Source organism: Poecilia mexicana, unplaced genomic scaffold (genome assembly GCF_051168715.1).
Source record: "Poecilia mexicana isolate PSO_F unplaced genomic scaffold, ASM5116871v1 scaffold_14, whole genome shotgun sequence".
NCBI classification, from domain to species: Eukaryota; Metazoa; Chordata; class Actinopteri; order Cyprinodontiformes; family Poeciliidae; genus Poecilia; species Poecilia mexicana.
Window position 1 is genome coordinate 18,726,291 of NW_028263383.1, and position 12,771 is coordinate 18,739,061.

At 37.0% G+C, this 12,771-nt stretch overlaps 1 protein-coding gene across 1 annotated transcript; it reads right to left on the minus strand.

Moving 5' to 3' along the window:
- Positions 1-1,879: 1,879 nt before the first annotated feature.
- On the minus strand, positions 1,880-10,558 carry tmprss2 (transmembrane serine protease 2). Its single transcript, XM_015001113.2, has 12 exons — positions 10,454-10,558; positions 9,021-9,113; positions 8,787-8,903; positions 8,563-8,692; positions 6,847-6,963; positions 6,717-6,757; positions 6,397-6,556; positions 4,813-4,979; positions 4,610-4,708; positions 3,815-3,957; positions 2,958-3,110; positions 1,880-2,614 (listed from the first exon to the last, which is right to left on the minus strand). Exons 1-12 carry the CDS (start codon positions 10,476-10,478, stop codon positions 2,591-2,593), a joined length of 1,269 nt encoding a protein of 422 aa, XP_014856599.2. The 5' UTR covers positions 10,479-10,558; the 3' UTR covers positions 1,880-2,590.
- Between the last annotated feature and the right edge of the window lie 2,213 nt (positions 10,559-12,771).

Here is a 12,771-nt window from a genome sequence, read left to right on the forward strand (position 1 = left end):
AAGCATTAGCCTCGCTACGTACAATTAGCTAACCTGTCGACCTGTCATTCAGACTAACTTTATGTTATCTCCATGCGTCGCCTTCATGGCAGGAAGGTGGCGGCATGCAAATCGAGCGGCATTCAAGTCTGGGCGCAGGAGACATGGATATAGACATAGAGGTCCGCCCCCGAATGAGCTTGAGTCGAAGAGGTGCTACTGCGCATGTGCAACTTTTAACGAAATTTTTACGCCCCAGTGCGGAAATACGTCACCAATCAAAATAACTTTACTCATCATAAACTATTTATTTCACACAATTAAAAATATACATACATATATTTCAAAATATTCTCATTTTATTATTTCATTTTAATGTCATTTTTTTATGTCTTATTCATGGTAATGTGGGGAGTGGTTTTGTTTTTTATACCTTTTACCTGAGATTCGTCTTCATTCGCAGATCCTGTGTGGTTTCATCCAGTTTTCTGGAACAATCAGAGGTGGTATAAGCCAGACCTAGCCGAGTCTAACACAAATGATTTGATTGGCAGCAGACTCCATTCATTGAAAGCCCCATGGATTTAACAACAGTACCTAAACCATATTTTTCAATCTAAAACTAGACTGTAGTAGTTGGCAACACGGTGACCTCATAATAGATATTTCCATGGTCAAATCCTGTGACATACTGGGTAAACTGGGTAAGACAATCCGCAAAATGACATCTTCAGAGCTCCTGCGTGCTCATGGCCCACCCCAGTTACTGCAGTGATCCTGCCCATTTTCACATCCACGTAGTGAGGAACACACTGCGAATGACAACACGCCCAACTTGGCTAGACACGAACCGGCTGGAGTTAGACCTGGTAATGGGAAAATGGGCTTTACTTTTAGAGATGGTTACAAAGAATATTGGTTTAATAGAGCAGGATACCCTGGTCTGCCCATTAATTTGAGAAGCATCAAGAAAAAAGGCCAAACAGATAAAAGGCAGCCCCGTGGTTTGGATATGATGCTGTGTAAGGTCCTCAATTGAGTGGCTAATTGTGTCATCTGTTTAACCCACTGAAGAGGTGTTGGCTCAGTATCAGGGGCCCATTAATTGGTACAAACAGGTAGCAGATGTAGTCTGGGAGATTGAACATCTGCCAAACAGTAAGCCAACCGCCATGAGCAGTGATTCGACACCCGACTGATGGAGAAGGATCAAAGAGAGGACAGGGAAGAAGGGGAAAAAAGAAAACACTTTAACTATGACACGTAGGAACCTTTAATTATACCATCAAATTAATTGTATCTGGTCTGTTTCTCTATTCTCCTAAAATAAAATTAATGCATTTAATTAGAAATAATATCTCAATCAATAAATGTAGTGTTTTTGTCCTTTTAGCATTTCACATAGGAACAAAACTCAGCTTAAATATAACTTTTGATCGCTGGTATTGTGTCACTACCTCAGTGTATAGTGCAATATTTGTTTGCAAAGAAAAGACACAAATTTCTTTGTTGCTGGAAATGTATGGAAATACATTATTGTCTCAAAGCAGTAGTTAGCTTCCAACTTGCTAAGAGTACAGAATCTACCTGGATGTGATGTCAAACCTATGTCTGAACTCCAACCTTTGTATATGTTTTCAAGGTTGATTATTTCATAATTGTACAAAAGTAGAACAATGAAGATTTAGAAGAAAATGCTCTACATGTCTCATTCATAAAACAAAAAAAGCAACTGTTAAGTGACATAAAAAAAAAAAACATTAGTTGTAGCACTTCATATCAATTAACACCCCAAAAAGTAAAATCCAAGATTCAAAAAGTTTGGTGACCCCTGAGCCCTCATCTAGATGATGTGGTTTTAAAGCAGGAGCATGCTATTGAGCACTCTTTTACATCACTGTTTTCTCTTCAAATAGGCTTTACTCTCAGGAGTTCCAAACATTTGGTGAATCATTTACAGTCGTTTTACAAAGCAACATTTCAGAAATCGCCTCACACAAGACTTTTGAAACAGTGAGAATATACAGAATATTGAATAAGACAGTTAAATTTAAATGTACATTTCCAGTTAAATAATAAAAGCAAATCTCAGCCTGAACATTTCCTCAAACCATCTCCCTATATTTCTCAACAAGGAAACAGTTCAGTTTCTGTAAAGTCGCACCTTGTAGCATGTTACCTCGTGGGAATCCTGGGATGTCACATCCAGATTAATGAGTAAGTTAACCGTTCATTAATGGTGGCAGGAATCCACATTCAGACAAATATGTGCATTTTTATAGCAGGTTTTCTCCTTCATGGTAACTGAACAAGGATTTGCAGGTAGTTTGGGTCCAGGTTTAGATTTAATTGGGTCTTCATCAGGTGGACTGTTCCTTCCCAATTCTGCAATTCCTGCAGCTCTTCCAGGTGGACAACAAGGTATTTCCAGATAGATCCAGTAGATAATCTCACACATCTGAGCAAATAAATAGCTAGATTTTTTTTTCTAAAAGCAAACATTGAATGCTTGCATTGAGAAACAAGCATATTTAATAAGGTTTTTTTCCCCAATTCTTGAAAAATTCTAAAATTGAATTTGTTTTGGACTCAAAATGCATTGGTAGGAACCTCAGAGTTCTGTCTGCGACTCATCCTGTGGAGATTGAAAAGGAAAGGCAGAATTAGATATTTGTGCTAATGTTTATGGTTTTAAAATCTGCAAATGGTTCACATAGTTTTAAGCCATGTCATAAAGAACTACCAGATTCCACAAAAACACATTTGAATGTCTTGGAAACACAAAGCAAGATCAAATAAAAATCTGAAGTGTAGAGTTTAGCAGTATTTAGCTGCAAAAAACAGAGACCTGCTGACATGTAAACATAAAAATAAGGACTAGATGTTTTGTTTTGCTTTCTTAATCATTCAACGGTGCAGATTTAGAAGATAAAATTCAATAATTAAATTAGATGAGATGTTGATGCACAATACTGTACCTGCATTTGTTTGTGTATCCACTCCCTAAAGAAAGATACATTGGTGTACATTCCTGGCTTGGTCCTCAAACCACATCCATAGCCCCAGCTAGTGATCCCTATCAGCCACCATACATTTCCTGTCTTAACCACCAGAGGTCCTCCACTGTCACCCTGCAGGACACAGGGCAGAAATTTGTCAGGACAATGCATTTATGACACATGAAAGAAATGTAACGTCATAAAAACAATATGCTGCCACAAGCTTTTGATGCATTCCTGACTTCTGATGTTCCATAAATAATGTTTAAAAAAAACATCTCTATTTTATGGTAAAATACCAGCAACTGTGGCTGCCAAACTTTTAAATTCGGTAAAATTGTGGCAACCACAGAATTTTACCATACAAATAGGCATTTTACCATATTTATACAATGATCTGTATAAAATTTATAAATACAGGCTTTACTGTACTTGTGTGGTAAAACCCTGGCAACCACAGCTGCCGGTATTTTGACGTAAAGTAGAGACTTTGTTTTTTTGTTGTTGTTGTTGTTTTTTTTACAGCGTAGCATTGCTTTATTTATTTTACTAAACAAAATATAAGACAAGGAAACGTACAGACAGCTGAAAACAACAAAGCAGCTGATGTCATATTTGAAGCATGAGCTAGAAATCTTTTAAACATTTTGATACCTAAACATTTTTCCTATGAAATTTACATACACTATCCTAAAATAATAATTCTCTGAGTGGCCAGAGAATTATTAACTAAATTATCCTGAAATCATCCGAAACAATTTTAACATCTTATTCTTAGTTGTGATTATGTAGCTCTGGCATGCGAGAGCTGTGATGCTTATGAGGCAAAAACTAACTTGGCAGGAATCGACGCCTCCTTGCAGTTTGCCTGCGCAGAACATGGTCTTGGTTACCTTCCCATGCAGCACGTAACGATTATTACATATATCTTTACTATAAATGGTAACCTGAGCTTGATGTAGTATATCAGGAGATGGACCTGAAAAATAAAAAATAAAAATTGCAAATCTATAATTAACTTTACGGAAGTCTAAAGTGGACATTTTCTGCACATACTTTTTCCGAATGGTTTTCTTCAGATAACGGGTACATATACACACGTTTTTTTTTTTTTGTTTTTGTTTTTTTTTTAGAGATAATGAGTTAATCACGAGAAAACAAAATTTGATGACTGGTGTGGGTTTTGATCCTGAATCCAACCTTGAAATGCATGCCATTGTGGCAAGCGTTTGAAGGATGAAATCGTGTTTAATACACACGTAAAACCATTGGGAAATTAACACGTTAGAGCGAGAAAACCGTATGTGGAAAACGGGAAATTAAGTTATCTCAAGATACGGGAAATTAGTTCATTATCTCCTGAAAACAGAAAATTGCTTTATCTTGAGAAAACAACCAGGAAATTAACTTATCATCTTGAGAAAACCATCGGGACAAAGTATATATGGTAAAACGCCCTCTTTGGCTTCCGTATAACTTAGTCAATCATGACAATTACTGCTCCTCAACATGTGCTGGAAGCAAAATTCAGAAAAATTAGGAAAAAAGAAAAAAGAAACACAGGGAGGAAAATTTGAGAATGAAAATAGCATGAAAGGATCAGAAAAGCTGGATATGTTCAATCAGCTCACCAGATGGATACAATTGCCCCCATCCAGTGATCCAGGCTTCACTGCTGCTATTTACCTGAAGCCCAGCATTGGGGAGACACACTGGTCTCACTGTTCTTTCTATACAAAGAAATATAATGCATTTTGTCAAGATGAAGTGAATTGATTGTTCTCATAGACGTTCGTCTAAAGATAAAAAGTGGATTTAAAGAAGAAGCACTTACGTGTGAAAATTATGGGCCTATTGAGTTTTACCAATGCAATGTCGTAGGCATTGGTCTTAGTGTCAAAATCCTGATGACAAATGATTCTCTTCACTGACCTTCTAGGTTGCAGGTCTGGCAGGTACACATCCCCATAGGTTGCCGCCCATATTTTAGGATCAGAAAATCTGTCATGGGAAACAAATTTAGAGGATCTCTCGACACGTTTTATCAGCAAGCCATACATGAATCATTTTTTGTTGTACTATCAAGAACAGAACAGATCACCAAGTTGTAAACATGACACACATTGCTACCGCATGACACCCAGTCATTAAATTAGTACAGAGCTTGATATTGAAACCAACAAAACTAAGAGGTCCAATGTAGACATAATTTGGTTCAAAGTTTGTCCAGGTGCAAGTTTGTAAAGACTGGGTTTTCAAGGAAGCGAAAGCTGTCAAGAGAGCACAAGTCACGTCATTTCTGGAGCAGCTACTTTGACCGTGGGAATGGCAGCCTCTTTCACATGAACACCTCAAGCCAGTCGAAAGCCATCTTGTTGTCCTGGAAGGGCTGAGAAGGCACGGTCAGCGTCAAGTCAAAACTAATTTTGCTGGACGATAAATTGTCCCAGTAATTACTATAATATTGTTATTTTGAAATCATTTTTAAGTAATATAGCGGTAAATGCCACAACAATGCAAGTTCTCCCCCTCAGAGACTAATAAACCTTAATTTTGTACAGGACAGTCCATACTGAAACTGGAAGACATTTTAAATATACGAAATAAAGCAGACCAACCAAAACTGATTAAAATTTTTTAAAAAGAGTAAATAAAAACCACATACAACTGAAGCCATAAGAAGTGGATTATAAAGTTTCTGTAAAGAAAATATGAATCGTCAGAATGAAAATTATTGAGCTCATTTTAATTTATCATGCGATTAGTTGATTAATTGCTTATTGCGACAGGCTTATCGAGAAGGTGATCGTCTCCAGACATACACAATACCTCATAGTTGCATAAGAGAACATTAAAAGCACTTATCAGAGTTTGATATGGTTCAAATTTTGGGTTGAAGTTGAATGGTTGGAATTTGCAGATGGCTGGCATCTTTATACCCTGGTTCTCTGTGTAGCCAGTCACCTGAGATACACGTTAACCCCAAAGGTAAGATGGCCGGCCACCTTTTTAAAAGCCTCATTGTAATGGTTTCCATTGCAAATGCAACAAAAGTTTTGTTGATCGTCTGCTAATGACAAAAACACAATTTCGCAATTGTGGTTTTTCCAATTAATAAGAAACTCCATAAAAATCACATGTGAATCAAATCATAAAAACAAAAAAAAAACACTCCAAACTACGATCCTCCTAGTTCCGGTTGTCTTCTTCTTTGTATGATGCAAAAAAAAAGTTCCCAATTTCTGATACGGCCAAAAATCTGCCTCATGCTAGCGCCGAAACGTTTCATCGTTTTGTCGTCAGAATGTCAGCAGCTAAATTCTTAACATTCCAATCACATGGTACTAAATTATGCCCATGAGACCTAAACACTTGACTGTTTTTGCGTTTATTTAGAAAACACCGAGTAACGACTCACGGTTTGAAGCAGTGTGCTGCACTCAGGATCCAGCTTGGGCTGATGATGGCGCCTCCGCACACATGCTGAGAGTAAATCTGGAGGCTGACCTGCCACGGCCAAGCTCCGTTCACCGCCTCGGTGCCGCCTACGATGCGACCGCTCAAACTCTTGCCACATTCTCAACATTCAGAGGAGAAGAACCAAAAAAAGTAAATAAAATTGTAATTTAGTATTTCACCCTGTCACAAACAGAAAGTCTCTGTACTTGTCTGATTTATTCTTTCATGAGTCATGCACTAATATCTTTTCTTGTGCTCTTGTGCCAATTAGGAACTCACCAATGCATTGGAGTTTAACAGCTTTGACTGAGCACTGTGAGCTGCAAGGTAAAGTAAGATAAGATTATTATGTTATTATCACTTCACTCTGTAAATCACTATCCATACTTATATGATGGTGTGGCCATACCTGCGTTTGAGCTGTGACTGTATCGGGGATTTATAGGTACTTCCAGAAATTAGCGTCAAGTATCCCTCTGGGGCTGAGGTTCTAAAGCTGACTTCAGTAGAGCCCCCATAAAACGTTCTGTGGGATACACAGAGAGACAAGAAACAGTGACTTCTTTTTAGAGTATTCAATGTTATGATCCAATGTTTAGCCTTCTCTGTCTATGTTTTAATCATTCCTTTATTGTTTAGTGTCGGTTCAGTTCGTTTCTCGTTTCATTGTACTTTGGATTTGTTTAGATTCGTGTTTCTTTCTGCTCGCTGTTTTATAAGGTTTTTATAATGTTTCTTTTCCTCTTCACATTCTCCTTGCTTTACTCATTTTTCACCTCACCCTCATCCTTCCTTTCTGTGTGAAAGTTGAGAACAGAGGTTCTCCGCATATGCTTTTTCCTTGTGGCTTTCTCGAGATAATGAGTTGATTTCCTGTTGGTTTCATCAAGATTAACTTATCTCGAGAAAAAAGCATATGCAGAAAGTGTCTGCTCTCAGCTTTCGTAATTCTGCTCCCCTGGTGTTAATTATTTCCTCTTTTGCCTCTGCCTGCTCCCATCCCCAGCTGCATCCGTTCGCCCGTTATCTCTCTGAGTCCTTTGTCATCTCCATGTCCTCCTCAATAGCTAAGCTCTTCTTCATCTGTCACTCTTTGCTAGATCCTCCATTATAAAGCAAATGTCCCAAATGTTCTCTGTTACTTTAGTTGTTTCTCTCCTGGACTGAATGCTATGGGAGACACTGTTTCATTGCCTGCACTTGTGTCCTACCATTACTCTTAACACAACACTGAGATCTTTAAATACAAAAGTTTACAATGAATATATGGCGGATACTTCTACAAATTTTAAGTTTGTTACCAGCTAAAAAAATTCCCAAAGACGGATAGCTGGATGGATGGAACTTTTAGATAAAAAAGTAATAAATTTTGGTAAAGCAGTTAATAGTAATTACAACAAAAATCTTGACTGAACTTTTGCACAGTTGTCAGTTTTAACATGCAATTTACCACATCGCTCATTGAGTTTAAGCTGCTTATCTGTCACATAACTTAAAGGACAATATACAACTAACCTTGAAATCTGATTGGTCACCCTGCCTGGTCACCTATATTATAATTGTCAACCACTTTGTTTGTAGTACACGTAGATTAGTGTTGCAAATTGGAATTTTCAGAGTAGAGACCAATTTAATTATCAGGATATAAAATAGTCCCCCTCCCCACCTCCTTTTTAACTTTAAATTTTGACAACAACCTTAAACATAGAGCCATAGCTGCAATGTGATGGTTTAGATTAAAGACACATCAATATTTTATGTGCTGCAATGGCCTAATCAAAGTCTGGAACTAAATCTAGCTGATAATTTATGGCAAAATTAGAAAATTGATGTTTGCAGATGCTCTTGATGTAAACTGATTGAGCTAGAGCTGTTTTGCATTAAAGAACAAGTAGAAATGTAAGATGTGAACAGTTGGTAAAAATATACTCCAAAGGACTGGCAGCTGTAAATGCAGCTAAAAGGTGGCTCTACAAAGTATTGAGTCAGGGACCTGGGCACAAATGTAGGTCACACATTTCAGAGTTTGCTGTATAACATTGTGAAAACCATGCAAATGAATGCAAATACATTGCGTTCAATTACAGTCTTAAATTCAGTAGATATGGGAATAAACTATTAGCACCTGTCGTAGCCCATCTGCACACACACAGTACTCCCGTAGTTGTCATTCCACTTCTCAGCACACACAGGCAACCAGAGTTTGTCTTTTGATGAATAACTTTGCAACATGAAATCGATCCCCTGCAGGCGAACTGTGTAAAACAAACAACCGTACTCAGGGAAGACAATGGCGCATGGTGTATACGTTAGTGAGGAACATGTAGGATTTCCATCTCGATATCTTACAGCATTGGGACTCATCTGCTCCGTTTAAACAGTGCTGTACACCATCACACCACTGGGTGGTCTTCAGACACTTCCCACCCGGTCCACATGACTTCCCAAATGGACACTTGTAATATACTGCAAAGACACACATAGAAACAACAACTAATAAAAAGGGAAGAGGAAGGACACAAGCAGAATCACACTTAAGTTTAAAAACAAAGTCAAGTCACAAGGTTCTCTAAGTGAACGTACAGAAATACCACAGCAAGACGATGACCACTATCAGGGTGGTAACCACAGACAGAGTAATATAGATGGTGCGCTTCCAGGGACGCAACCTTTTTGCTGTGGAAGCAGAACAATATTCAAATTAGAATGCAAATGAAAGAAGGAACTCCGTATTACACAGAATCACTGAAAAATACCCATCTTTTTTTTCTGTCTGACATAAAATCAGGTGAAACTTTTCATGTTTTAAGTCAGGTATAGGATTGTAGGGTGCTGTTTTCAAAGTTATACAGTAAAAAAAATGGTATAATTATATCAAAATTTTTGGTTAATTTAGCTTGTCATAGAGAAAAAAATATGGGAGTTCATTTTAAAAAGTCATATTTTCACCATGTTACATTTATAAATGTCACCATTCCAAACTTAATGTTGAATTCACAAGCTAAGTACACATTTTACAAACTATTTAGCTTTCAAATTAACTTTCCTGTTTTGTCAGGAAGCTAAATATTAGTGCCCAAACTATATGGTTAAGTCTGAGCTAAATATTTAGCAAAATCTAGTCAGGAAAATATTAATTTTACAAACTAAATATTTAGGTTGGTTCCAAGCTAACTATTTAGCTAATATTCAAATTAGCTTGCCGAAAAGCTAATTTGCATTAGCGAAAGTGGAATACCAAAGTAAAAGGGATTTGAGACCCTGTGTATAAACTCCGCAGCTCGCGGTACTGAATCGTTGCTCAAGTAACATTTTATTTTTAATCGTCGATTCTACTCCTCTAGAGCCGACATGTTACGTGTTAGTTGAAAACATAGGATGTGCCATTTTAACGGCTACGCAGACGTTTACTTTGTACTTTGCAGCAATCTCTCTTTGTACTTACAACAGTCTCACTTTACAAGTGTAAAATAGTTATTTATTTCCATGCCGTTTGACATCATTGGAAAGCTTTTTCATGGTTTTATTTCAAGGTAGGTGGTCCGTGAGTATTTTGTTAAATGGGTTAAATGATCCTCAGCCTGAAAAAGTTTGAGAAACATTGTTTTCCAGGAACAGTTGAATCAATGCACGACAGTACTGTCAAGCCAGAACACTACAGGTTCCTGTTCATTTACTCTTAAATTTCTTTAGAGCAGCAATGGAAGTTTAAGACTTTCTGTTTATTCATTCGTAAAACAAAATTATGTATGTGAAAATGAGTCCAAAAACTGTTTGTTTTTAAAACGTTGCTAGCAGGTCTAAAGCAGCTAAAACGTGAATCTAACATGAACCGGAAGTGTTCTGGCTTGGCTGTAATGGTGGACGTTGATACAGAAAACTGTTGCTATAGAAACAGGAGTAAACATCTGGATAGCCGCTAAAAATTTACGCCCTATGTTTTCAACTAACATCTAGGACATGCCAAGTTAAAAAGAATCGATTACGATTAAAGTTTGTTAAAAAACAAACTTTACCTGCGAGACGACGGAGGCGACCCATTTCTGCCAGCAGCAGAATTTAATATAAGTCCGCAAAACTCAGCTTTTATTTTGACATTCCACTTCCGTTTATCGGCAGGCTAATTTGCATATTAACTAAATATTTAGGTTGCTAGTAAGCCAAATATTTAGTTTGAAAATTAAATGTTTAGTTTGGAAAATAAATATTTAGTTCGCAAAATAAATATTTACTTTGGGGCTAAAAAATTTTGCCAATCCCTCTTGTAGTAGATATTCCCATGACAACACAAGAAATGTCTCCTAAAATGTAGGCTTTATATGTTGGTTACATACATAGGTACATATATAGGTTACAGTCTCTGAAAACTGTAACCTGGCTTTTTATGTTGCTTTGGGTGTTATGGTTTTTTTGTGACTAAGCTGCATTTTAGCCATACGGGGCCAATTTTATTGTAGATAATGATACTTTCTTACCAGTTTCAGTTCTTCAGAGGGCTTTTTGTTATTGTTCTATAGTAAAATTACATGGGTGCACCCTATTTTTCAGCTGTGCCAGTTAAGAAATATTAAGTGTAACTATGTTTTTCTCACAAGTTGTATTTTTTATTTTGATCTGTTATTAAAGATTATTTCATGTATGATGCCATTTCTATTTCTTGCTGTTTCATTTAGGTTGCACTGCCTTTAAGATTGAGTATGTTTCTTTTTTTAAATGTCATGAAAAATTACTCAAACTAAAAGATAATATTTTTGAATCTGTCACTTTGAAAATGATTAAATTCATGACTGCAGACTGAAGGAGTTTTCCTGCACAGTTTATAATGTTGACACTGGTAAGCAAACATTATGGGTTAATAGCAACCATATATACAAACAAAATAAAGTGGCCCTAAGTTGGAAAAACTTATTAACCCTTTTAGGCTAAGACAGCATTTCTATTTACTTTATTTTTTCCACAGTAAAAGTTAACTGTGTTATAGCAAGCCATCAAGATAAATTATTTTAATGTTTTAAATAGTCAGTTAAAGCTGAGGTGTGGTGCTGATTATTAACATGAGATCGTTTTATTAATTAAAAACCATGTTTTGCTAAAGTATTCATACCTCTTGAACTCTTAAATGTTATTCCAGTGCAACAACAAACTTCAAATTCGATTCAGTTGCTCAGACTGAATGTTTTCTAGATTCTGCTACAACTGCTGATGTTTCAGGTTATGTCTCTCCCAACTTTGCAAATCTAAAGACTATCATTTTTTTCTCCAAGACCAGAAAACAGAGCATCTGAATTCATACTGACATTACATCACAAACAGATGGACTCATTTACCCGATTAGGTGTGTAATAAACAGAATGAGTAACCCCACAATTTTCTGATGATCAATTAGGAAAAAATTACACTTCACGGTGACGCCGCTCATTGTTCATCAATCACATGAAATCCCTACTTGACGCCAGGTTAAGTGAAGCGAAAGTGAATAAGCACATTATTGTTGAGGCTGTGGCTGTTTCTCTGAAAGCATAACTGAACCTGGATTTAGAAAGTGGAAGCAAAACAAAATATGTTCATTCATCTCTTTAGACATATACCTCAATGATTACATTTATTTTTCACGTGCCTTAAAATCCCCAGCACAACTTTATGTAAGCTACGAATCAATTTTGGCCGTACCTTTCTTCTGCCGTGGCGGAGGTGCTGCAGTCTGCTGGGTGTTGATCTGAGCAGGGCCAGAGGTGTAGCTGGGGATCTGTGGGTAAACACTTAGAGAATATGGAGGGGGTCTCCCCATGTCATTCTGAAACACCGCGTTGTCATAGATATGTTCGCTTTCCTGGACGTAAAGGGAAAGAAAACACAGTTCAGTTCTAACTTGTTCAGAAATAACCTTGATGGTTTCAGTCTAAAACGGGATACTCTTACCTGGTGCTTTTTATATACACAACCTACCTGATTGCATTGCATACTGAAGCTGGTCTCACTGCTCTGGAGCCAACCCTGCAAAAGATAAAATTAGTTTTTAAAAGATAACAAAATAAATGTTAATTTGCTTGAGTTTATACAACAAAATTCACTGAAATTCTTGTTTTGGAAGATGGAAGTGTTTCTTCCATCTCACCTTCAGCTCTGCCGTTCTGCTCTGTCACATGCTCAGTACTTTTACTCTAGTGGTGGATTCACACTGTCACCTCCCAGCATGCAGAGGGAAAAAAAAAATATGAGCAACTATGGGCCAGTTTTTAAATATTAATAAGCACTGTTCAGTTTATCTGACAGGTTATCGGATTTGGTGAAAGGAAACAGGATATTTCGTAAAGCATAATTTTAATCCATCTGA

What these genes read in the sequence shown, in the direction of transcription:
- tmprss2 (XM_015001113.2), bottom strand. Translation starts at nt 10,478, where the DNA reads ATGGGTCGCCTCCGTCGTCTCGCAG. An exon ending in GCAGCACACTGCTTCAAACC is followed by an intron (nt 4,980 to 6,396) that starts GTGAGTCGTTAC and finishes TTCCCATGACAG; the next exon opens with ATTTTCTGATCCTAAAATAT. An exon ending in GGATACACAAACAAATGCAG is followed by an intron (nt 2,615 to 2,957) that starts GTACAGTATTGT and finishes CAATCTCCACAG; the next exon opens with GATGAGTCGCAGACAGAACT.